The sequence below is a fragment of the Plutella xylostella genome, chromosome 5, assembly GCF_932276165.1.
Source record: "Plutella xylostella chromosome 5, ilPluXylo3.1, whole genome shotgun sequence".
Lineage (NCBI taxonomy): Eukaryota > Metazoa > Arthropoda > Insecta > Lepidoptera > Plutellidae > Plutella > Plutella xylostella.
Genome location: NC_063985.1, coordinates 7,042,816 through 7,070,553, shown reverse-complemented (window position 1 = coordinate 7,070,553; position 27,738 = coordinate 7,042,816). Strand labels below are relative to the sequence as shown.

Here is a 27,738-nt window from a genome sequence, read left to right as displayed (position 1 = left end):
AATTATTACTTATCATTTTACCAAAACTAGAAAGAGAATTATTATTGTGAACCATTATTGCATTCATGTTTACAACTGATTCACAACTTTTCAGTCCCTCTCCAATTCAGCAAAATGACAAAATTTGTGTTGAAAATATATTTTTTTTCTTTAAGTAAGTAATTACATGTTGAGTATAGAATATTATGAAGATACTGTACATACAACAGTATAATTTGACTATGCTGTCCTAACCTAACACCAAAATCTTCATAAATATTCTCTTTTGTATAGTGTCGTGTCATTAAGGTGAAATCGGAATCTTTCCTTCAGTGCAGGAGAACAGCCATGATATTTTACTAAAGCCACTTTCACATAACTATATGTTTGTAGGTATTATTTTTTCAATACATAGGTTCTTAGATATTCAATTCACCACAACTCTCATCCTCTTTCTCTGATTCACGCCACTCTAATAAACATCAAGGCCTTCTTCCTCCCCACTGATTAAATCAATAAAATATAATGTATCTAATTATTAATTTTATTTTCTATCATTTACCTACCTAAATTGAAAAGAAAATACATCTAGTTTATTTACACTTCGATCAGAATGTGTTTTTGGTGTAAAGTGTATTTGTTTTCCGTCATGATCAACTTTTGTTATGTAGATATTTTTCTAAGCAAATTGTTTCAAAGTAATTGTTTTTTTTTGTGTAAAGTGTAGTGTGTCGTGTGGAGTCTGTAAAAGGTACTTTGTAAAAACATCTATAGCCTGTATAGACGTCTCATGTGTTAATGCGTGCATAGCTAACTTCAATAATAAATCGACTAAAGCGTTTGTACCACGTTTGTGCCCGAGTAGAACCGCCTTTCTTCGCCAATTTACTACAAAAGCAAGACTAAGAGTGTATGGTGTGTAAATTACTTGAACCAATTTGCACACTACTAACTGACGGTCCGATACCCATATTGCAGGCTCTGCCTAATGTAGGGTCGGATGGCCGTGTGTGAGATGTCCCCACATATTATTAAGTTAGTAGTTTTAAAATGAAATTAACTATTTTTTATAAAAATATTATATTTTTTTTCTTATTAAATTTTACTCAATATTATTATTTTTGAATTTTTATTAAAATACTTATTACATAAGTAGCAATAGTTCTTGTATCTACATTAGTTGATCATTTGGAAAATATTTGTGAAATAAAGGTAACTTTTGGAATAAATTTCTTTTTTTTTTTAGCTAAATAAGTACCTATATAATAGGTAACTCAATCAAGTTTTACAGAAACAATATACCAAAGTTTCCCTTATAAATGTGTGTGTGTGTCTGAACGAAGTATCAATAAACCCTTCATTTCCCAGTTGTATTTGTCATGATTATAAATCGCACTCAATATTAAATAAGTAAAACTTCATTCTTCATCATCCTTTAATCAACTATGTAAGACCTGGCCAGGTACCTTTAACATTCTTATCATTCAGACTTTAAAATGACGTTTAAAGTAGTTTTCTTCCTTCCACATTCTTTGCCCTTTCAATTTTTCGAAACATTATAATCACGACATAATCCCCGGGAAATGGCTATGTAAATACCCTACCCTTTTGTTTTCTCTGTAAAAGAAAATTATATCAGATCAATTTTACCAAAATTGAAAGTTCCTACTCTCATGTAACAGACAAATCCACCCCAATATTCCATCGATACCAAAACATTAAAATACCGCCATCTAGTTTTTTTTCTACAACCTATTACACTAATACACTATTTATTTTATCAAATATGTCTAACTACTACTTCTACTTCAACCATTTTCTACCCTCAGTAACTACCTAAGTCGAAAATAATGTTACTAGGTAACTAAAAATATTTCTGAGATATTACAACTCTCCTTCACAACCCCTATTTGAAAAACACGGTCTCCATTATCCTTATTCTAGGCTGTTTGTGTAAATGTGCCTTGCCTGTCTAACTGTCAAATTTATTAAAACTAAACTGTCAATGTCAACCTGACATAACCTTAACCTGTTTGGCTGTTTTTTTTTCCGCACTAATCAAAACAAAAGCATGCGTCGTTGTGTTCAACAACATCGATCGCACGAAGAAATCTAATGTTTACCCGATTAAACTTACGAAACTCTAAAATAATGAGTGAATCTTACAGGTAAGTGTCATTATTCTTTCAAATACCCTGTATGCATGCTACTAAACTAAGTCCTCATGCCCAAATTATCGTGATTCAAAATAAACAACCTCTGAATTGTTAGTTATTTATACATACAATAGCTCTGTTTTACGGATCTTGTGTTTATAATAGACCTATTGTTATAAAAATCTAACTCAATTAAATATCTCCCATACAGTTTTTAATTGATACTGACAAGACTAACCAACATATTTTAACTTATTGTCAACCCCTCACCTTTTAAATAAGTACCTATCCTAATCATTTGGTCTCCAACTCCTATATTTACATAATTTTATTTGAATTATACCTATATCATTATTTGTTTTATTTCAGGACCAAACATAACAATGCAAACCCAACTACACTCTTTGTTGAACTAAAACCCATGATAAACCACTGATCAAACCATCCACTGTGACAAAACATTCACAATCCCTCACTAATTATATACCAAAGTTACTATTCTACAATAAGTAAGTACCTATTTCTTTTCTACATATGTTGTAATCCAATTTTAATTATACTACCCTGTACTTAGATTTTGTTAGATTGCTATGAAAATCATACCCCTGTAGATCCAATATTGATTACCATTCATAAAGCCATTCCCTAAATGTATTATCCTATTAGTCTACTTAAGTTATATTGAACTAAATAGTCATTTCCTGAATTTTTATAATTATGTAAATCATCACAATACTTAGCTTTTCTAATTAAATTCTATTCTTCTTTTCAGGATATGACATACTTTGTTAATGCTGATGATGATGATGTTCTATATTTGACAACCAAACTCTGAGACTATATACTATGAAGTAAACATCCTGACTCAGGTGAAGAAGTGTATTGCAACCGCGCTCAAAATAGGAACAACTAAACTACCCGCATAATTCTTAACTTACAAAGAATATATTGACACTAAATGAGGTCCTAGCCTACTTTATATGGTCTAACACTTTATCAACAACAGTTTACTTGATCTACATTAATTGTTTTCTAAATTTATTGTTATGTCTGACCGCTACCCTTTCATCACAAAATATTTTTTTATTATTTTTTCTTTCAAATGAGATTAATGTTATATTTTCTTTTCTTTATTAACTGTAACTCATTGTATTTGTTTAGAGAAATGTCTGATAACATATTCTGCTACTAATTGGCTCTCTGGAATTTCATAATTAGACATTTGGGCTTTTCCGGTTACTCTAAGTTAGAATGATAGCATAGATAGTGTTACAGTTCTATCCCAACTCCTATGATCAATGTTGTATAATATATCTACTCTTTCAGACATTCAAGTATAATAATTTAAGAGCCTAGTTTTTAAGCACCTAGTCGATGACAAGCAAAGATCCGATCCAGAAGCACAATCAACCACATCAACAAACCAAAGAACCCGCACAACAAAACTCATACAACCAATACCAAACTGAACCAACCCAGCCAAAAGGATAATTAATAATTATAGACTAGTTGCTATAAGTACCGATTCCCCCGCAACCAGGCCAGTCCAGCCCGGAACCAACCATACAAGCTCCGCCACGCAAACTCCTCGATCCACCGATGCAGCCGACCGCACCTCCAGACCAAAATCCCCACCCCTCATCTACCTGGGCCAGAATTTCTTTATCTATTCTAATCATTTCAGGTTGTTCATAAGGACTAAAATGCGCCGCGTTTTCGTTACATTTGTTTTTTTTTTTTTTTTTATATAATTTTTGATTTTAATAAATGTTTTACTGCTTTTACCTAAAATAAAACCATATCATTATTTTACCTACAACCCCTATTCACTTAAAATTCCCTAATCAGCTACATAATCAGAGAGACCGTTCATAGTGATTCAGAGCAACACTAATATGACGTACCTATAGATAAATCAGTCTTTATACAACTATGTTTTATGTTATTCTCTTTAAAGGTAAGTACCTACCCATTAAATTTTATAAATAATGTCCTGAATAAGAATCCATTTAAATATTATACAACCCCTGTTGATGATGATGATTATTATTTCTTCTCACTCCACGAGGAGCTTAGTCTTATACAACCCCTAATCTTTTGTAATTCTTTAATGAGCTACATAACATTACTACAACCCCTACTTATTAAATAAATTTTAATAAATGGATTATTTCCATTATGCATTCCCTAATCCTAACTTTTTCAACTACCTACCAACCTATCTTCACAAATGCTTCCCTAATACGTACCGTTCCAATACAAAACCTAGCCTCTTGCGCTTCCTATTTCATGATAAATAATTCTTTCGTTTATAAGTTCGATCACTCCACGGCAACAAATTGTGATTATATCAAGGATATAATCACTTTCCTACCCCTAGTATGTAACAAATCATTACGAACAAAACGCAAGAGACTTATTATAACGTAAACATGTTGAGAGTATTAGTAAAGTGAGAAATTATAACTTGCAGTGATTTTGTGAATGTAAAATAATGCAGACTGCCAAATATTATACTAGTCTGTGACGCAATAAAAGTTACTCTGTTAAAAAAAATAACCTCTTGTCTTTGTATTGTTTGTGGTGCAAAACTGCATAAAGTTTTTCCTTCCAACTAAAAAACAAACTTTTGAAACTTTCTTCAAGTTTCTTCTAGCCATAACATTAAAAGAAATGCCTTTATGTAAAAACCACCATAACAAGTAAATATTTACTTACTAATCGCAAAGGCAAACAACAAAACTTAATGTTTTTTCGTGACAAACGTAAGTTACCTATATACTATGCAAAAGAGTGTTCAATATTGTGATTTATTTGTAAATAAGTACTATGTTAATCAAATTTACTTGTAAAATTTCAGATAAAAGAACAGAAAACTAGCTGCCTGACACCTAAAATGAAGAGATGAAATATCCTGGTCTTTCGGTACCAAATTGTAACGTTTCGCCCTACCGCCTGCCTACTTAACTCCTACCTATTGGATTTACTAAGAAGATATTTGAAACTACAACAAAACTTACTTGAGTGAAATAAAAGTGAAACAAATACTGCTTTGAATTGGCCATGAAACATCCAGGGAAACCCTACGTTGTGTTGTAACCCAATAAACGAAAGATAGTGAATTAAATAAAACTATGACCTAGAACTGATTACATACTTCCTACCTGCCTATAATTATTGACCTATATACTACAACTTTGATGTATAACTTTTATTTGTACGATAAATACATATTTACAGGTAAGTACATAAAGATAATAATATAGATAATAATGTTTTTTGGTGTTGGTTAATAAGGGAAGCCCCTCCATACGCTTTGTAGGCCTTGATCACTACACCCGATTGAATCAATATATAAGACTCTAAAATAGATAAATAATAGCAAATATTCAATCGGAGCCCTCGTGGAACACAACCATTGACTTGGACATTCCTCCAACCAACTTATTAATCACTTCCCTTGCTCCTAACCTTATATATTTACATGTTTTATATTTATTTCATGTAAATAAATCAACATGAATACATGTTGTCAAAGCTAAAGGGACAATCATATTTATAATCATAAATTAACTGAAACTAGAATAGTTCAATAATTTACAGTATAGTAACTTTATTAAATCATGAATTTCATAATAGATAAGTATTTGAAAATATAATAATATGACTCTAATTTTGTAGCCAAGTGGGAAGTGATTTAGGTATTATTTTAAAAGATTAAATATATAATATGAAATAGTGAATATTCTTTGATCTTATTGGAATATAGGATAATTGTTATGAAATAGTGAATATTATATAAACTTATTCAAATATATTATAAATAGTTGTAATAAATATATCCTAGCTAACTTTATTCCTACTATATCCGTGCTATCTTTATTTACATTAGAATTTATTGATTTAACAAGGAAACAAACACTTCTATGGGTAAGAATTTACATAACTTTCTGAAAATATGCAAATTGGACAGGAATCTGATCTACCTTCAAGCCATTTGTATTTATTGAGCAATATAGGACCAGAAATGATTTAGTTTAAGTATCTAGGACCCTTATTTGTGATATCTTGACACTTATTAGAGTAAATTTCTCCGTCAATCAATTCTTTCCCTGCGCTGTTACTTGTTTTTAAACTCAAAGTCAAATAATCTTCTCTGCCATATAGATACTACAATAAATCATCTTTGAAAGTTTATTTAAGTATGTATCTACTTTATTCTTTGAATAATTACTATAGCATAGATTCTATAGAAGTATTTATTTACCTAATGAAAAATCAATAATTTGAACAAAGAACCATAGAACAAATTTGAAGGTAGGTGTATATTTTTTATTTGATAAGAATTTATTATTTTTGAAGTGAGATCTATTGTCAGGTTTTAGTTATTTGATAATCATCATCATCATCATCACCAGCCCGCTTCTGCCTATTTGTATCTATCCAGAAGTCCCTATTCTAAACTAAAATAAGTTGAACCAAAGCTAAAATAAGGGAATGTGTAATGTGTAGGTTTTTCTCTAGCTAGCTAAATACTGAATGAGCGAGGTAGAAGACCTTTAGTGAACCTATCTAATCCCTATACCAGTGTGATGGAAATTGCAGCCGTGGGTTAGCGTCCTTCAAGAAATAAAGTGTATAACTTCTCAATCATATACGAGAGACAAAAAGTAAGTAGAAAGGTGACTTAGCTTCGCACACGGTGTTCCGCCTCGGCTCCACGCGCCTGGTCCTCAAGCTCCCGCGGCACCGATCACTCCCTCCATCTGACCGTCTGCTCACCACGGCTGCTCACACAAAAGTCAAAAGTGCCCACGCGCTGCTCGCTTACGTGGATATTATCCTCTACCCTCAACTCGCCGATATCAATATTAAGGCTCACCTACACTCAGAATAATTATCTTGATTATTCTGTGATCCGAAATTGGTACAACGAAGCTTGGCACGAAGTTAGCCGACACCCTGAATGATTTAATAGACAACTTTTCCAAAAATCCCACGGGAAAACCCTTCCAAAGCGCAACAAATCCCACGGAACATCCAGTCGTAGTTTAAATTCATTATTTGCGAAATAGTTAATGTTTCGGCATTGATGGAACATTACAAGTATCTACATGTGTATATAGTATTATAATTTATAACGACTAAACATAGAAATGATTAGGGCTGATTTTTCAATGGTCAGATAAGTGTTATCTGAAGAATAAAATTGTTGCTGTCATTGTCTAATACAAACATTCAGATGTTACAGCAACAATTTTATTCCTCAGATAACACTTATCTGACTATTGAAAAATCAGTCCTTAGTGTAATATTTTCTTACTTTAAATTTTATATGATTGATTTTAATTTAGTTATGACTTGATTTGCCCTGGAGCTACGTACAAATTCAACTTAAAAACGTTGAGAAGTATGAAACCAGATAAAATTCTTGCGATAATGACGTTCAGAGGATAGTTACAGTCGGCTTTATCAGTCAATCAATCATTCGGCGATCTTTTCCAGGTAACGCTATTCATAATAGTGAATAATGAGGTAAGCAGTCAGTTTCAAAATTGGACTCGCTAGAACATAAGTGCCTATACGCAAAATCTGATTAGAGCTATAGAAACATACTCGTCGATCCACGAGAGAATCCCGGTCGGCAATGCGAGCACTACTTGGTTCAGATGTTTGTGTATTAATATTAGTGATACAGAGCAGGTTTCCCAGATTACCATAATTTGCTTCGGTGCATTTGAATAATGAGAGCGTGTTCCCTTCTCTCGGCAAGCGATGGATATCTATGAAAGTTACTCAATTGTGAAAGCTTTGTTAGGCCGAGGGATTTATTGAAACACACACATTGTGAGCTTCATCGCCATAATTCCTTAATGGGTCTCAGACTGTTAACGGTCATTTTACGGAATTATTCGTTATCTGTATTAGTTTAGGTAGGCTGCGCTACGGATATAATTTTGAAGTGAAATACTTAGTTATAATGGCTAAAATAGTACCTATGTATAAACTACGTACCAGATGCTTGAAGAGACATTTTTGTAGACGACCGTCAAGAAATTCTTTGTATCGCACAAAATATATTCCCGATTCTGCATTAATTCGACATTTCCATCACGAGCATAATGCTCGGAGGACATCGAGACGCGATAGCATCGGGGCAGAAGCGAGGGGGCGCGGGGCGTGAGGGGGGAGGGGTTGAGCTTCTCATAGATAATACTGATGACTTGTGACTTGCACAGATTCGTGTATGCAATAGGTAGATACAGTGATGACAGGGACGGTGTGTCCTTACTTACTTGATTTTCATTTTAACAAGGAATTTCCTGAACACAAACTAACGTTCAGTTTCCCATTTTATCGGTATTGTTTTGCAATCGTCACAGAACTTAAATACACAAAGCCGAATGTGAAAGCAAACTCCAGCGTGCGATGTTAGTTCAAGTTCGGTTGGCAGTAAACACGACTGTATAATTTCAGCTTAAAAATCCGATTTGAATTTTATGTAAACAAGTTTGTGGCTGTTCGAACATATTCTCGTAAAACCGAAACAGTCGAACTTTTACAATATCGTCGTATTAGTGACTATCAAAGAGCAATAGCATCTATAAAACTGTTTTAATTAAAACTTGCCCGCAAAACTGCTTTGCATTTCAATACGAAATCTGTATAAAATTTTATTGATTTCCATATTTTCATCCTACGCACACTTTCAAAATAATCATCTGAAACTTAAAAATGTGAGGATATATCTAAAGTATTATATAAGTACTTATAATTACGCAAAAAGGAGTAAGTACCTTGTATGGCCATTATAATCACAAGCTCTATCGCGTGTACCTACCTACTTTATATTTATACAATTTTTAATTTGTATTTATACGAAGCACTCCCTTACCTACTAATACCTAGCTTTACCCTGGCTTTGCCTCATAAGTTGCGTCCTTGTTGTTTCAACTGGCCGACGCGGATTCGGCATGTTCACCGAAGCAACAGCAGGAATTATCAATCAGAGGCAAGTTCCAGTCGGAGACGCTCGCCGTCTGCGCACCGACCCGATGTCGACAACTTTCGCAATTAAACTTTTATACCGAAGATCGATATTGCTCTCCCCGCTCTATTTTGCTTATTGGGTGGACGACTTCGGTGAAGTTGACACGGAGATTTCCCTATATTGGGGAGACTTCATACGTGGTGGTTTATAAAAAATATTCAGGTCAGGGATTATTATAGACACTCTACTAAAATATTATAATAAAATATTAAAAGTATCATAATTTAAATATAATAATGATGTCGATTCTGAAGGCAGAAATTTTAATTTTAACGCTGTCAAACAAAAAAAAATTCTAGTATAAAATGAGATTTCAGGGATAGTCATAGAGTCGAATTTTAAACAAAGAATTTCCGCCTTCAGAATCAACATCATTAACATCATTACTGTTGACAGTATGTTCCATGGCATCTAAATCACATGTTGCATAATAATATTATCCTGATAGATGCAGCGCACACTAGCTATCCTTTCATAAGTTCAAAATTACATGCTTATTATACTTAATTTCAAAGCTTAAAAATACAACTCCAATTTATCTAATCACGGACCTCGTACATATTCTTTATCTAGTAACAGCCACTTTCATTAAAGGCGTTATAGCTTAGCAAGGCAGGTGAAAAGAGAAATGGCACTTAAAGCTGAGGAAAGATTGGGAGAGAGATCAGGACACGAGTAAAGGAGGCAATGAAATGTTCACAGATTTACGAGTATCTGTGCGCCGCCGTGTGTGGCCAGCTTTATCTTGTTTACGAGACACTCTGCACTACCTGCCTGTAGCCCATGCTGTTCACTATGGCTTTTCTCACACCTAAGGAGCTCGTGATATGGGATATTAAATGTTTCTAATAAATACGTAGAAAATTTAAAAGTATACCTACATCTCTATGTCAAAAATAATTTGAACAATCTTTTTATAAGCTTTTGTAATTGTAACTGTTTGTCATTCAGTTGTTTTTACTGGGCGGTTAAATATTTTTTAGTTTAGTGTAGTTAAGATGAACAAAGCAATCAACTACTTACTTACCTACTCAGGTTTTTTATTTCATATTAATCCCTTTCGTCGAGTCGTGTTGGTGGATTTCAAATTACAATTTTTTTATTTGTTTTTTAGAGTTAGTACTTTGTGAAATAGCTAAAGTATTATTATCTTCAGTGAGCATTTGTCTGTGGTTACAGCTAGTGGTTTCTATGCTACTTTATAGAAATCAAATACAGATTGGTAGGTATACCTATATATAGCACTTATCTAGCTGTATTAATCTTCTTCTTTCGATTGGAGAACATACATTTATAAAATTGCACCCTGTACATGTAGTTTTATTCAGTATGGTAATTTAGCCATTTACTTAACACATAAGACATAAGCTCATATGTTTTTGGTGTTATGAAAAAACGCACTTTAATATACAATACATATTAACATTTGTGGTAAACTACTTCTTGGTGATTCTGAATGAAATTCACCAAAGCCATGAGCGCTGAATTTCATACAGTGTAAATTTCCTAATATGTACGAGATATCGACATTAATAGACGAGCCTAATCCTACATGTGTTCTTACAGAATCACCTAGCTATTCTTATTTTAGGAAAGACAATATATACTAGGTAAGTACCTACACCTTACTTTATTTGGTAGTGTTTGTTATTTTTTCGCTCGGCGAGGTGGTACATCAACGTGAGATTGAGTGTACAGTGAGCCCACAAACCCACAATAGATAAAACAGTGATAGAACATGCACCACGCGCCGGCATGAATAATTCATTAGGTTCAGTTGCCACTTTTGTTGCGATCGGTAGATTCTCCCCCAAAAATGTGAACTGAGTGCCTGTTTATTGTTAGACTTTTACTTTTCCGTTTCGTCTAGTTTGCGAGTGCTCGCTGGTAGAGAACAAGTTAAGGATTTATATTTAGGCTAGCATGATATTTAGATGTGCAGAATACTTATACCTATAAGTATACGTGTTTTGTTTTTACACAAAATATGGTTAGGTACGTTTTGTAATAGCACAATTTGAAAATTTTTTGAGTACAAAAGTAGGTATTCGTCATGATAAAAAAGAAATTAAGTAGACATTCCTCCCGCGAGGTGTGCGGCGCGGCGGCGGCGGCGGCGACGGAGGGGGGAGCGACGCTCTGAATCGCGGTATAATTTACGATCATCCCGAAAAATCCCGGGATTATTTTTATTCGATAACAATAAAGGTACCGCGGAGGGTTACCTTTATTATCACTCAGTGTGAGACGACTCTTTTAGAGCTTTACACATGTTACGATCACGAAAATGGGTTTGTGACTGCCCGTAAAATCTCCTTTGGTCATCGTTTCGGGCAAAAATGTTTCTGTTTATGTAGCTAAAAACTAAACCAATGTTTGTTTACCGATAACTGTGCCTCTATAAAACCTGCAATAAATAAACCGTCTACGGGATCAGAATTAGGATTTTATGATCACTGCTCTGCTATAGCAAGTATATATACATACCGAGTTAGGTATACTAAAATGAACAGCTAAGTACCTATTTCACTTACAGCTGAGGAATGCTTTTTTTATTATAAACTTTTTTGAATAAGGGTAGTGTGAACTTACTATAAATTTGTATGTGTTCGTGGAGTAGGTGACATCTTGGCGGTAGCGGCGGACACGTAGCGCGGATCGGTCCGGTCGCCGTCGGATTAGCGAGCTGAAAGTGATCCTTTATAATTTTGAGGGCCGACGTTGATGGCTGGTGCGCTGAGATTAGCCCCTTCGATAAACAATAGCATTAGTATGCGGGGCCGCGGCTGACCGGCGGCGATCGCCGCGCCGGCTCCGATTAATTTGACTCCCGTAAATTATGGACCTCCGTGACGCTCTAAACAAGACCCGAATCGCTCAGCCGGAAAACATCGGCCAGTAATGTCTTCGGAGGGTCTAATTTAATCAGTTTCTGCCTTTGTGGCCAATGTAATTGTTACTATTCTGAGATGACGTTGTGTATAATTTATACCTATTTAGTGAGCCGTCCCCAAATGGATTTTCTATGCGGAGGGACTTTGTCTCACTTTGCTAAGATCTTTGTCCTCGAAATAGGACGGTGAAAGTTAAAACTTATGGGGAGGCGAACCTCAATAATTTTCTTTTAACATTGTTATCAGTTGTGTGATCGATGGGGGTTTCGGATGCGGATGCTTTCAAACATAGCTACCTAATGTGTGAAAAGAACTGAATACTCTTGTGATGTTATCATAATAATATGAACTATATCTTTTCTTCATCAAGTTAAATGAAATACTCCGGCAAATACGAATTGAACCGAGACTGATTGAGATTTTATTTACTAGAATAGATACGAATGACACGTATAATCTACATACTAGAGGTTATTTTGTAATCAACAGGAATTTAAAAAAGTCTCTCGACTCCCGCAAAATCAACTATTCAGAAATAAAAACAATATTGAATACAAATTGTATACTGGCCTAACTCAAATTAAAATTCAATGAACTCCTTGTACGCTTTTAATTCAAAGCAATTTCCGTAAGCGATTATTTGTCGCCCCATAACATCCGGTTCCGGCGGAAGACACGCCCACACTGCCACAGTTAAGTAATGAGGCTACTGTTACAAACAACCTCCCCTATACAAAACGTACTAAATTGCCTACCAACAAATGAAGCAAGTGAAACTGTAAGCACACCATATTAAAGCTGAAATTTGCATGAGGACTGAAACTCAAGTGCCTATATGTTTGAGTTAAGTAAATTAGCGATCGTCAATTGACGAGCTTAATTTGTGGGTGTTTTGGGGATCCAGTGTCGTTAATAATACAGGTAAACATTGGTTTAACCTGTTTGATTTATTATGGCTTTCAGATTTTTTTCTGGTAATTTTTTTCGTATATTTAAAAATACATTTATCAGTATGATGCCACTGCACTATAGTGCATAATAATAATATTAAGTAAGTACATAATCTCGATTTTAACTCCAAGTTCGTTTCATACTGGTATATTATGTAACTCAAACCACAAACATCAGTCATGTCTTTGTAAAAAACACACTATAACTTTGTCTCTTTTTTTGTTTGAACGTAATACATGAAAAACATGAAAACAACAGTGCATGGGTAGAATGAACCAAAACAAACCAAAATTATAAATGATAAAATAAATATTTTTCTACTTAAGTAGTAAGATAAGATTTAGAATTTTATAAAAACATTAATAAGTAATTTGCCTTCAGGAAGAAGGCCGCTGCGTAATAACATGCGAACTTATTAAGATTTTTAGATCAAAAACACATTAAAAGGAAGTTAGATTGGCTTACGCAAGTTGGCAGCGGCCATACATACTTTGCAAACTGTTATCAAACTCAAAGCCGTACCTAAATCTTTCTTTGAATAATATAGTTAATGTGTAACATCGTCCTGTCAACCATAAGGGATAATCTTCTTTCTTTCTAAATTATAGATTATCTTTTGATTATATTTCTGATAAAGTAAAAGTTTCGTTCGCTTTACATAGTTTAATCACACACACTATTTGCAATATTGGTATAGATGAGTTGAAAAATTTAGGGGAAATTTAATGAAACTCAGTAATTTAAAACAAGCTTTATTCACTTGAGGGCCTACCTTGTATGTTATGGTTCGTGTAGAGTACGTCAACGACAGGTTACCACCGCTATGTATTTATTTATACAATTTGACATGGACGCGTAATCTAGGTATAAGTACATATTCAGGATAAATTTAGCAGACGACTAATGTTTTCTTTAAACGGATGGCATTAACGGTTAATAAGACAATATTATTAGGTACTGAAAAGTTAATCGTCTGCTTAAATTCGATCTTCTAGACATTAGATATACATACTTGAAGGACACTCCATTGCTTTAGCTTACGGGGTATATTTACAACGATTTCTAACTAAATAAATGTATTATACGTTCTTATAAATCGCATTTGGCAACGTTATAACGATAACATTTTCATTTTACTTTATAGTATATTTATATTTATATAAACTTTAATTGACAGAAGAACTGTTTATAACGCGTCTTGTAACCAAGCAAATGATGTTGTCTCTATAAAGTAATTGTCTCTAAAAGAAAAATTAAATTATGATAGTTTATTTCTTACAATCCGTAATAACTTAGTGCCTATGTATGTGATTAAAGAATTTAAATAATCATCTAAGATATACTCCACTTTACAATTTTGAAATGGGTTCATTGCAAATATCTAAAATATACATTTTACTGACTTTTTATTTTATTCAGTTTGATGTTCTGCAACAATAACAAGTTGCAGTGGTAGTATGTAATGAAACTAATGACCGATGCCACGTGTGTACAATACTACATATTTACCTAACAGATATAAGCAACAAGCCCGGAGACAGTTATCACAGCAAACATGAGGATGAAAGCACAAAAAAACATTATTTTGTTCATCTTTAGTTATACACTCAATACTTTTTCAGTCTTATACTATGTTAAATTACTATTATGATAATTGTGCACTTTATACGTTAATTCGTGTGCTTTGATTTACTATGATAATATAATATGATTAGTATGTTATGTAGTTAGTTATACGTTAATTATAACCGAGTGAGCGTTACATTGCCAAAATTAACAACCTCGATGTTTACTTATTCTTTTTACTATTATTACAGATCAAGACATGGCCTTGGTATGCCTTGATCTATTCTGTTTCAGTGAGTGCGTACAAGAACAATTCATTTGAAACCTAATAAATAAAATACCAATAAATAATCTTACAATTCCCCACCAACCCGCACTAAGCCAGCGTTGTGGACTAGGCCTAAAACCCTTCCTTCATGGGAATGACGCCCGTGACCCAGCAGTCGAGACGTGATGGGTTGTGATGATGATCTTGCAATAATTGATGTTATTTAAGATCCTTTATGAGTATGCATAATTTTAAATCATAATTATATCAAAATTGTTAATTTTTTCTACTAATATTAAAAAAATCTAGAATTACAGGGTGCACCTAAGCGCAAGTAACACTGCTTCTAGATTTTACTAAAAAACGTCATAATTTTATATGATGTGATGGTTAGTTTAATGTAGGGTTTGATGACCTTCCTACCTTTCAACACTTCGTAACACCGTAGAAACTATACAAGGAACTGTTGTACAATATGCTTATATTATCTACTAGATTTACGTATTTATATTAACAACAACATTAAAATATTAAATGTACAATATATATAAAATTAAAATTATACATTAAGAGTGCGTTGCACCATTTAACTTTAACTGTTACAAACGTCACATCGTCTGTCAAAGCATCGGTTAAGCGAAAAATTGGTTGCACCATTCAACTATGGTTAAAATGACGTCATAACTTTAACGATAACCATAACCACCCAATGTTGGCCGGTTACTGCTTTTGTTAAAGTCAAGTAGCTGTCAAACGCATTGTATAACCTCAAAGTAACAGTATTACGTACAAATATCAATATTAAATAATTCTTATCATGTCGCTTCTACGTGAAATAGAGCTTGAAACAAGTTCCTCCGAAATTGAGATTGAGGTGGAGTAAGTACGGAACTTACGAAATATTAAGAGAAAGGTGTACTTTCAGAGAACTGATAGATTCGCAACTTGGGATGAGAACTCGTTCTTGGATAGGTTCCAGGTCTCAAAAATGTGGCTCGTGTGTTGGCTTTAAAACTAGAACCTTTCTTACTGCCTCCAACGACGAAGTAAGTACCAATGCACCTATTATTATGTTCTCTCATGGGCTCTCCCAAGGAGCGAAACAACACTGTGCCCTAGGCCTTCCTTATCCAGCCACTACCAGCTACCGGCCGGCTGCCGGTCCAGCACAGCAATCTAATATCAAAGTAACCTACGTAACTCTTTAATTGAATAACCTTGTTTTCAGAAATTTTGCAATCACTCAAATACAGCAATTTATCAATGAAAATAAGGACAGAACTATGAAGAGTGCAGCCCATTATAGTGGCTACGCCATAGCTGCATAATACATATATTATGTAACAAAATGAGAGACCCTGTACCACCAGCTAGGTTTTTTTATGATGATTCATCATCTGATGAAGAGGAACCTGTCTATGCAGTTAACAGGAATGTTAATAAAAATAAAATATTTCAATAGATTACATAGTTAGTTTTAATTTTGTTTTATTTCAACTTCATCATCATCATCATCATCAGCCAATAATCATCCACTGCTGGACATAGGCCTCTCCCAAGGAGCGCCACAACACTCGGTCCTCGGCCTTCCTCATCCAACCACTACCCGCCACCCGCCTAAGGTCATCAGTCCAGCGGGCAGGAGGGCGTCCCACGCTGCGTTTACCTGCTCGTTTCAACTTGTTAAGAATTAATTAATAATAAACCTGAGTCTACTTTGTCGCGGGTTTTATTGATGATAATCTTTTGGTCAATATTTGGAGGAATAACAGACTTAGGTCCTATGACATGTTGACTTTGAGTGCTTTGACAGAGAATGACGGCTAAAATGTACTCTGTGACGGCTTCAGTCCGACAGCTAGATTTGGTATTGCCTTACATAAAAACGTTTCCCACAATAACTTTGGGGAAAATTATGTCTCAAACGATTAGCAACCCTAATAACATTAACAATGACGAACGAAGTGATGGTGCAACGCGTTGCATTAAAATGTTAACTGTAACGACTCTGTCATTGCTAAGTTTAACCTTAACTATTACGATAGCCGGGATGTTGATGCAACCCACCCTAAGTATATAGAACAGGTGTCTATCACTACCAATTTAATATGGTTTTTGTTTGTTATTTGATCTATTCTGAACTCCTGTTTTATAAGGTAGCATTTTCAGTATAAAATTTAAACTTTATATCAAATATTTAATATCTCTATTTTCAGTTAAATAAATATTTTATTAATTAAAGGTACGTTTAGATAAAAACAGAAGTGAACAGTTTAATACTCGAAAGATACCGTACAAAATTATTTTGATATAAGGTTCTTTTTCAACTAACTTTTCAGTATTTACCCACGGAGCCGTGGGCGCTAATTAGTCAATCAAAAGCAAGTCTATTCACACCGAAGCTATACAAATGAAGTAGTTTTCGCCTGCACCGAGCAGGTTAAGTACCTAGTTCATGCAAATAAAAAACTATGTTTACGTAAAAAGTCACAGTAATCAAGTCAAAAGAATAAATATTAAAGCATGGATTATTTGCTTTTTAAGTTAACATATTATACTTTTCATTAGCACAATTTATAAATGTATATGAATAAAATCGGCCATGAGCGGTTATGAATTTAAAAACTATAATTTTTCTGAAACAGTTACAGCTTAATATAGTAACGTAACTAGCCACGAGCTAGGAATGATAGTGACAGTCAGTAGCCAAGTACACCTCCTCCACTCGCCGCCACCTGAAACAATATTAACAAATTAATATCATACTGTCTGCTTCCTCGTCCGCCTCAGTGTGGTGCAGTAGTTAGTGACCGTGACTGCTACGAGGAAAGTCCCGGGTTTGATCGCACATATTTGTTTAAAGAGATATATTTGCTCTCGGGTCTTGGGTGGTGAATGTATTATAACATGTATCTATATGTATTTGAGTAGATATATCAGCTGTCCGATACCCATATAACAGGTGCTGCACGTGCAGCATGTTATATATTATCTAAGCCCGAAAATGAAATCAGAATGTCAAAATTTGTGAAAAGTGACATGAAGGTTTCAGCTTAGTAAGTATACCCTTTTTGCACCACCCTGTAATCCCTGTATGTATACATACCGGTGACGTGCTCAGGGTCGCCGACCCAGTTGAGGTGCGTCTTGCCGCCGCCCTCCTCGGGCTTCTGCTTGCCCTTCTCGATCTCGTTCAGCGTCGACTGGTACTTGGTGCCTGGCGAGAACACACCACTAGTAAATATAGAGAAACTAGAGGTAACTACAGGTGTATGGCCAAATAATTGTAGTAAAATTAAGGTAAATGATTGCAACCGTGCAACTGTCGAACGAAATGAAGGTTGAGTGCAGAGTGGGTGTTGTTGACTATCTAAATCTAATCTGAAATTCTTTTTGTCTCGATACTATTAAAAGACACAGAATGCGTCAGCAACAGTAAATAAAATCATATCATACAAAATGCCTTTCTAAACGTTTAGATGCGGAGTCATAAACTCATTTAGGTGCCCAAGGATCCAATATGGCTAGAGATGGGGCAGAGCTTGCAGGAAATTGCAGCAGTTATTGAAAAGTTACGCAATATTGTGGAGTGGCCGGCCCAGTCGTAAATTCGTAATGGGTGCAAAAAACACGCCAAAAAATAAAACAGCAGCGTCCGAAGCCGTCGATCCGCCGCCGCGGCCCGCGCCGCCGCCACGCAAAAAACAATCATACGAGCCCGCGCTGTCTAAATGGATTTTTCAAGTTCGCAAAATGCAAGGGTAAAATAAAACATGCATGAAGGATTCGCTATTGACGATGCCACGTTGGGAGACTAAAATAATGTTTCACTCCAGCTCTGATATTCATAACGTTTACGATCGCGGCGTGTAGCATAATTTCATCGGTGATGCTATTAATAAAGCGGGCGTGCACCGATATTGGCGGAGGTATTTTGCAAAAAGGCCGACAGTTGGTCGTAATGGCGGTTGTCGCGACAAGATGTTGCGAAGTCCAGCGCGGGGGGAGGACAGGCGCGGGGGGGACATGTTTCACCGCAACTTGTCCAATAACGCCGTGTAATGACGCACTGAGACTTATGCCTTGTTACGGCTTGTCTCTGTTAATTTACATTTTTTTGCTTTGGTTTAATACTCTTAAAACACGTAGATATTAAAAGTACGTACCTAATAGATAAACATAAACTGACCGTTTCTCTTTGAAATTTTATTATCAATAATCATATTCATGACGGTATTAAGTTACAATGATTAAAACTTAAACAAATATTTAATTCGTTATTAATTTCATGTGACCCACTTAGTAGTTATAAAACAGTTTTACCACTCCATAAATGGATTTGTTTACAAAACGATATGTTTATACTTTACGAGAATCATAACATTCGGAGCCAGTTAACAGACTACCGGGGCGTCGTAACGGTTTACGGTCTATAAACGAATATTATGACTACTAATAATAACCAAAACAATCAAAACAAGTGAATGATCTCTTTAAAGTCACATAAATCTTTGAATGTTCTGTTTTAGGAATCGTCAAGCAATTAAACATTTATAACTAGGTACTAATGTTGCACCGTTTTAATATTTTATGGACATTTAAAATCATACTCGTACGTATAATTATGTACCTATACATATAATATATTATACACGTCATGGTTGGCCTCTATCTCAGTCGCATCCTAACTAATATTATAAATGCGAAAGTAACTGTGTCTGTCTGTCTGTCTGTCTGTTACTCTTTCACGCCAAAACTACTGAACGGATTTGAATGAAATTTGGTATACATACGGTCTAGACCCTGGGAAAGAACATAGGCTACTTTTTATCCCGGAATTCCCACGGGAAAACTTTTTAAGGCGAAGCAAAGCGCGCGGGAATATCTTATATCGAGTAAGCTTCTCTCGGATAATATTCTCTCGGATATTTTTTATGTCTGTGGCATTGGTTTTTAAGTCATAAAGAAGTTTTTTTTATTGAAACGTTGTGAATATACACAAACGAGCAATGAAAAAGTTTCTGTGACATATGGAATTTAAATGGCAGGTGGAACTTTTCATTGCTCGTGAGTCGTGAGAGTAAAGCTGCGTACGGACCGGCCCAACGAACGCCTAACGATGGATATTTATCATACATAACACAGGGGCAGATTGCTGCAACGAAGATCAACGAAACCCATTCGTTGGCGTTCGTTTGGCCGGTCTGTACGCAGCTTAAGACGTAGTGATTGCATACCTTTATCGGAGTGCGGTGTGTCTCGCCGGGGCGGGCGCGAGGGCGGCGGCGGCGTGGCGGCGTGCGGGTCCGGCGTGGTGGTGGGCGGCGACGACGCTGCAGGAGAAGACCAACTTTCACATCCAAGTTCTCAATCATAAATAAAATTAGTACCATTTTAAAAGAACAGAAAAGGTCAATGAGCACATTAGCATGGGAATAAAACCCACAGTGAACAACAATAAAAATAAAATGTTATTCTGCATGCCGGTACGGTTTTGTTGAAACTATAAAGATGAAGCGAAAAAAACAGTTCCACCGGGACAACTTTTCCACAACCGACATACAAACACACACATCAAAACCAACAGTTAAAACACTTACTGTACAACCGTATCGTCCCATCAGACTCTCCTCTGGGATTCTTAGCCACGCATTTATAAGTCCCGTAGTCTTCCGTGACAATATGTCTAATTAACAGTTTCATATGCGTCTTGTAGGCGGGCGAGCCGACTGTATTCTCCATGTGGTATTTAGGGCTCTCATGGATCATGTGCCCGTCGTCACGCGTCCAGTAGTTGAGCGAGGTGGGGTGCGCCTCCGTGAAGCACTCGAGGGTCACGTTGTAGTACAGAGGAGCCCCGACCAGCTGGTGCGGGATCCAGAGCATCGGCGGGACTGGAACAAAAATGCTGTTTTACCCCCTTATTCATAGAAAAGTTATAAAACGTTTTAGCTAATGAACTGTTTTATCCCTCTCAGTCAAAGAACAATCTGTTCTGAGTAAGAAAGGGATAAAATAGTTGAATAGCTAAACGTCTTATAACTTTTCTATGAAAAAGGTGGTTTTTCAGTTTTCATGGGTAATAGACGCACGGGTAATGGATGACCGATAACTTTCAGTAAAAGACTGCAGCAAGGGAAAATAGGAGACTGCTAATAAAAACTTAAATGAAAATTTAATTTAAGCAATTCTGAAGAGTCTTTCAATATAATTAAGAAACAATTACAATTGAAATTTCTAGACTGATTAATAACATTAATAGTCAACTAAGTAAGTTTCAACCTTTTGTCTGCTCTAAATATAAGTTTGGATGCTTGGAAATGGGAACCCACGCAAAACACACTAATATGCGAATCTTTGTGCCAGTCAAAATTTAATAATTAGTGCTGGTAATGTTGATTTATAAACCTTATAAGTTCAGTGAATATGGGGTTGAATAAGGCATTATTAAGGAACTCGAAAGTCTGGATGTGACTGCAAACTTCATAGGTAAAAATGTAATTTTTAGTGAATAAAATTTAAAAAAAATGTTTTCTGATAATTAATAAAGTAATAATATTATATTCTAAGAAATACGTTCTTCTATACGGAAAGAAAGCTGGCTAAAGCTGGTTACAGTTCATACTATTTCATAACCAGCGGTGATAAGCAGCACTGGTTCGGAAATATGAATCTGACAAATCGGCGCAGGTGACCAGTTTAGCTAGCTTTCTTTATGTATCGAGCCTACATTTACAAAGGTCTCAACTCTCAACTCACAGTCGACGCTGACTTTGACCCGCTTGGACACGGTGGGCGGCACGCCGTTGCTGGCGATGCACAGGTACGCGCCCATGTCCAGCCGCGAGATGCGCGCCATCTCCAGCACCTCGCCCTCCCACTCCGACACTGCAGGAAAGAAGAAAATACATTTATTTCGAACTCAATCAACACAAAAATAAGTTTAAAACTAATAATAACAAGTAATAAGAACTGAGCCTTGCTTCCCGGTGCTGAAATGGATTCTAGCTCAGCTTGATACTATAGATGACATAGCGCTGGTTTTCGGCTAGAACCCTAGTTTTCAAATAGTAGATAAGGCTTTGTGATCAACTCATACATTTATAGGATGTATTGTATTTATAACTTTGAAAATGTGTAGATTAAGTTTGCGTTTGGTGCACCAACAAAGTATTCATGTAAAAATCTATAAAACTCTAAATATACACATAAGTATTTAAAGATCTACAGACAAGCTGTGGTCATAAAAGCAATACTTATAAAAGCAGATACACTACCAGTATGTCCCTTCGTGATGGATATCTTGGAATTGTCATCTCGCTTCCACTTGATGGTGGGCTTGGGGCTGCCGCCGGCGCGGCACGTCAGCGTCACGTTGGCGCCCTCGCGCACGATCACGTCGCTCGAGCTCAGGGAGTCGTCGATCGTGGGGGGCACTGGCGGGAAATTACTCAATTAATATACAGGTGTTGAATGTTTTTGGGGTGGCTTTGACAAGTCCACGACAGTCCAGACGAGTGTGGAGATTATTGCAATAACCCTGCAGTATACCTGTGTATTGACACAGGCTGGTTCTTAAATAAACAAGGTGTTAATTTTAAAAATATTCCTGTCCGATGGGTGCAGCCCAGGTTATTTGGGTAATAGCTAAAAGATGGATTTTAATTAAAAATCTTATCTAAATTAGAAAGTATAATTAAAAACTGCCATTTCAAATTGCAAGGGATGCGCCTGATGGTACCCTCAATTCAATAAATGACGACGCAGCATTTTTTACTCACAGTTTATAAAATATTTCGCGACATTCTAATAAGTCTGAGACTTTTACTTCAAAAAAATAAATAAACCCACATGAAAAATTGTTCAGAGTCATCATCACCCCTTGAGTAGAGGGTACACCAGTCAGAATTGTTCTATGTGATCACCAATAGAAAATGTGTGAAAGTTACACGCGTGGGCACTCTTGATCGCGAGGTTGCTGACGGTACTCACCGACAACATGCAGGTACCCGAATTGCGTCTTGGCGGTGACGGTGTTGATCTGGCACATGTAGCGGCCGCGGTCCTCCTCGCGCACATCCGTGATGTGCAGGAACCAGCTGCGGTGTTTGTCGTGAGTGACCGACACGCGCGGGTTGCGCGTGATCACGTGGTTGTGCACCGTCAGGATGGCTGACTGCTCGAAGTGCATCCACGCCACCTGAGGGGGAATAATAGTCGGGTTGTATACCTATTTTGCTTAGTTGCTTAGTTGTTGTTTAGAAACAATTAGCATGTAACTTGGTAATTGGTCTCCTTAAAATCTAACTATTATTTAGGTACCTGTATAAAAATTGCTTATAATTTTATACTTGCATATTATTTTTTGTAACATATTGCATATTGTTTTATTGATGGTCAAATAATATAAACTTTGAGCTTGACATCTGTTGGGAAAATCATTCAATATATCTATCGGTATGTATTATATAAATGGTGAAGATATTCCCAACATCAGCTCCCAGGGTAGAAGGTAGCGGGGGGTCGCGGGGGTGCGCTTCAATAATTTCACTTCGCTTACAATTTGACGAGTGACGTAGCGGAAATTAAGAAAATGTCGCAACGGTTTCGATACCGATTTTTTGGCGAAATTCCTTTTCCCATTTATTTTTAACGAAAAGTAAATATTTTATATGACTTATTGTGTAAGAGAAATAGAAACGGCAATTCAAATAAACAGTTTAAAGAAGCGTAAAGAAACTTTAGCAAAGAGAAAAAGCAGTGTAGCTTGCAATGTTTGAGAAAGGGTTTTTCGCAAAGTCGCTAAAGACTGGTGTAGTCGGCAGTGGAACTAGCCCCGTCTCGCAGCAATTAAATTACCAACTCTACCATCTCCCGACTGCTGCAGGAACCTGCTACTAAACAAAAACTTGCTTCGAAAACTGCAGCAATGCTTAGTTTGTGTATAAACTGAATTTAAAGAAATAAACCATGTACCTACATAAAATAAAAAATGAAAATTATGAAGTTGAATATGACAAAAAGCGTAAAAATTTATATTCATCATATACATAATACCGCCTTGGCCTGAGACAACGGTGTGAGCGGGGCCGGAGCAGCCACCGCGCTTCACACTCATTTCCGAGGCATTAAGCTCTTAAAATGCATTTCGCAAAGATTGTTCTTCGCAATCCTTTTACTTTTACGTGCGACTTCGCGACACAAAATAAGCAAAGTGCAATAAAAAATAACGTTCAACGAGAAATTCTTTAATTTGCTTCATTTAGCACAATCTCGTAGCCGTTGCTACGGCGTAGCTCCGTAGCACCGTAGCGCTTGTAGCACCGTAGCGTCGTAGCGTTGATGTTTTAAAAATCATAAGCAAATTGAAACCAAATCTTTTACATTATATTTTTATGATACTCATAAACAAATAAAATTAAGAGACCCATGATTTTCAGCATGTCCCTGAGAGTTGTGTTAAATAGTCGAACATTGATTTAAATATGATTATGACTATGATACACTATAATATGAATATTTATGTTTCAAAGACACAACTTAATCAGAGTAACAGCTAACTTTACCGTTGTAAATTCCGCGAACTGAAAACATATTCTATATCTTTGTAAAAGTTTCATTTAGGTGCTTTGCTGTAGTTATTAAGCCTTAGTTACAGAAGGCTATAACTAGTTCTGAAGTTCGACGTGCATCCTTTATCTCTTTACCCGGGCTTTAAGTTTGATTCACCGCTAGTTCTTTTTATCAAGATTGTGGCGGCAATATACTAGCAAAGTTTGGGTTGCTAAAGCTGGTCCTGAACGTTCTCGACCATTTCAATGGGTTATTATTTACCAAATAACATGATGATAATTTGATGAATCTCTTTAACCGGGATCGTATGTAACATACGTTATGATTATAAAGTATTTAACCTTATACCGATTCCAAGAGAATTGAACCATTGGCTACTAAATACTGAAACGTCGATATTATTTAGGATGTATTTCAACAAACTGTCGTTTGAAAAGTGACCGTGACAATCCTTATTACCAGTAATGAAGTTTCAGCAAGCAATCCAAGATCCTACTGCTGGTAGTGGCCGATGGAATTCGACAATTTTTATCTAAAAAAAAACTAAAATTCTTCATGCGACGTTCTTTTGTTACATTTAAATTGAGCTGGTGTCGAGTAGGGCGGCCGCCGCGGGCCGTGCCGGGTCACATCGTACCTATCTTAAGTGACGCGGTCTCAGCCGCTGTCTAATTTATAATGGTCTTGAGGGAACTTCGCCCATTTTATTATGCAATGAGTCCGCCCCCTAATGACGACCTTCCTGTAACCTGGGGCTCCGGCCACATTAAACAAGACTTCGCCTGTATTTAAATTATCAGCCTTGTAAAGTTAACGGAAAGTTGGCCTAAGGTATACTCGTGATTCTTTGAGGATTCAGTGCGCACTTTTTATTTAGCTTTTAAATTTGGAACATTTTATTTTATAGACTCTATAATCACTTAAATTATTGTACCATTAAAAGTCCACTTAAACATGCCAACTGTAACCCATTTTTCTTAATTTATGTTTTGCTTCTAGTGCCAGGGACGAAAACATCTTAAAGTAATCCGCAGATCCTACAAGTTTAAAAAGTTTCGTGTAACTTGTCGTCTTTCAACGATAAGAAAAGCCCGCGGATGTTACTGCAAAATGTAGACTGCATGTTTTTCTTAGGTACACTAGCTTGTAACAGGTACTTATAGATACTTACTATAATGATTTATATGAAAATAATTGTAGTCTGCGTTGTTCTGTGCATGTAACTATTTGCCTATTATGTTTCTTTTTATAAAAAAGATGGTCAGTCCGAGACTCCGTACAGCATAACGTCTGGAAGGCATCGGGAGTGGATGCAAATTGGATCAGCGTAATTGTGGGCGGCTTCTAATCTAATGGCGGCGGCGGCGGCGGCGGGGTGCCGGCTGATTGAGTTACTCGCCGTCGTCACCTGCCTCACTGGAGGTGCTCCTCGTCTGCACGCACACGATACAATACTAGTGTGCTTTACATTGTGTCAATTATGTGTGATTTTATTATTAGACACTGATCTTTATCTTTATACATTTTGTACCCATTTACGTGCTATTACACTTTCTGGGATTACAGTCGTAATAATACCTACTATGCACCCTACTCATGTTATGTAATAATCTAATAAACCCTATCTCATTAGTCTGAGGAATGAAAACGAAATTAAACCAAAGGCAGCCAAAATTTTACGACTCCGAGATAAGCGCACGCTTGAGTGTTGAACTTCTTGAAGTAGAAATCTGGTAATCGATGGCAAAGTCTTTATTGTCACATAGGCATCGTCATGAAGAAATGTTTGAAAGAGGGAAAGTTTCTCTTACAGGATCAATCGAAACCGATCGCAGAGTCCCAAAGACTTACATTATTCTTATCAGAACAGTTTCAAATCTTTCTGGAAACTTTTAGAGCCCAAGAGGTATAGTTGTTGAACAACTCAAGATGTGGCTTCAACACTTTTTTATGATGTCGTAGTAAAGTCGTTTGTATAAAAAGTTGCGGAAAAGATGTTCCTCTGCAAATTATTTGGCCTGCGGAATGGAGTAATCTGCCGGGTAAATGACTCATCGCATCAAGAGGTACCTAAGTGGGCAATGAAGCCAGCTGATGCAAATATGATATCCGTAATGTCGGCGGCGACTAACTGGATCCGCCAGTCGCCGATCCTAATTGCGTTGTCGCGGCGACGCAGCGGCACTACGAGACCACACTCGACTGATTGGTTGGTTTAATGCAATCGTTTTACTTCGTGTAACATTAAAAGTTTTCATGGATTAAGACGAAAGCTGAAGTATCGGATATCAAAGATTATTCATCAGTTCCAAACTTATTCATTCAGCAAAAGTTTGTGAAGGATGCCTATTAACTCGTTATCTTTTAACCACCTTTAATTTAGGCCGTTCTTTCTTTTTATCTTAATTGTTGAGGCATTAAGGAGGCAAAGTTTAACGACGGAGGCTCTCCGGGACGCGCTCCCGTCCCTCAGGATATGCCTGCGAGGCGTCATTTGATTTATAATGGACTCGTTGGAAAGTTTGCCCATTCTGCGAGCGGCGCGGCGGCCTCCTAACGACGGACCACCGCACCATCATGCCGACGTGTTTAATAATATTACGACAGATTTAATTATGAAACGTTTAAAGAGCTTCATCTTACATAATTATCTTTGTTTGGAGTTACCGCTTCTCGGAAGTTGTTGGGTAATTTCGTTTGTTGCGGACGAGCTCGGGGTTGGCCGGTGCTTAAGTGGCCGCCGACAGGGAAGGGTGGATGTTACGATCAGTATGAATCTCACCAGAACATGTGTGTAAAGTAACAACGATGGGAAATACGAAGAAAATTAAGTAGCTTGATTTTTACTTTTTATGAAGCTCCCACAATGGAACCTACTTAGTCTTCGTGAGCAATTGGTTTATGTGGAATACTAATTTGCTTTCTTTTTCCTTTGCCTGCTTAAAAAAATAAGAGCGAAAACGTAAAGAAAAGATAATTGAAAAGATACCAGTGAAAACAAGTTAAATTATATTGTGTTTGCTTCCACAAATCAGTGAGTATCGTTTCAAATTATGTTGAAAAAATATTATTGTCTTATTCTGAGCGTTTATGTTATTCATCTTTTATTAAGACTTAATGTAAAGTTTAATTGTATAGCATACTAATGGATTCTTATGAAATTCAAATGGCTTGCCGACATAAAGATAATAGCTCAGAAATAGAAAATTCTGTATATTACCTCTATGTACCTTTAAAGTTGCGTAGTTCATCAATTTCTAATGATAAAGAACATCAAAGCTGACATAACGGGGGGTAAGA

The 27,738-nt window shown here is 36.1% G+C and overlaps 1 protein-coding gene and 2 long non-coding RNA genes across 3 annotated transcripts in view; 2 read left to right on the top strand and 1 right to left on the bottom strand.

The window, feature by feature from the left end:
- The first annotated feature begins 1,988 nt into the window (after positions 1–1,988).
- LOC119691771 lies at positions 1,989–3,948 on the top strand. The gene is made up of 3 exons (XR_007268292.1): positions 1,989–2,147; positions 2,505–2,644; positions 2,908–3,948. It is a non-coding gene; the product is annotated as an uncharacterized LOC119691771 (long non-coding RNA).
- Positions 3,949–4,731: 783 nt separating this feature from the next.
- Positions 4,732–5,295, top strand: LOC125491424. The gene is made up of 2 exons (XR_007268291.1): positions 4,732–4,900; positions 4,996–5,295. It is a non-coding gene; the product is annotated as an uncharacterized LOC125491424 (long non-coding RNA).
- Positions 5,296–16,940: 11,645 nt separating this feature from the next.
- Positions 16,941–27,738, bottom strand: part of LOC105385945 (lachesin) — a 66,155-nt gene continuing 55,357 nt past the window's right edge. Inside the window, exons 3-9 of the mRNA XM_048633440.1 lie at positions 22,858–23,065; positions 22,143–22,301; positions 21,625–21,753; positions 20,466–20,759; positions 20,103–20,198; positions 17,972–18,082; positions 16,941–17,600 (exon numbers count right to left, since the gene is read on the bottom strand). Coding sequence (XP_048489397.1) covers positions 17,518–17,600; positions 17,972–18,082; positions 20,103–20,198; positions 20,466–20,759; positions 21,625–21,753; positions 22,143–22,301; positions 22,858–23,065 — 1,080 coding nt within the window. The 3' untranslated portion in view covers positions 16,941–17,517. The remainder of the gene's footprint in view (positions 17,601–17,971; positions 18,083–20,102; positions 20,199–20,465; positions 20,760–21,624; positions 21,754–22,142; positions 22,302–22,857; positions 23,066–27,738) is intronic.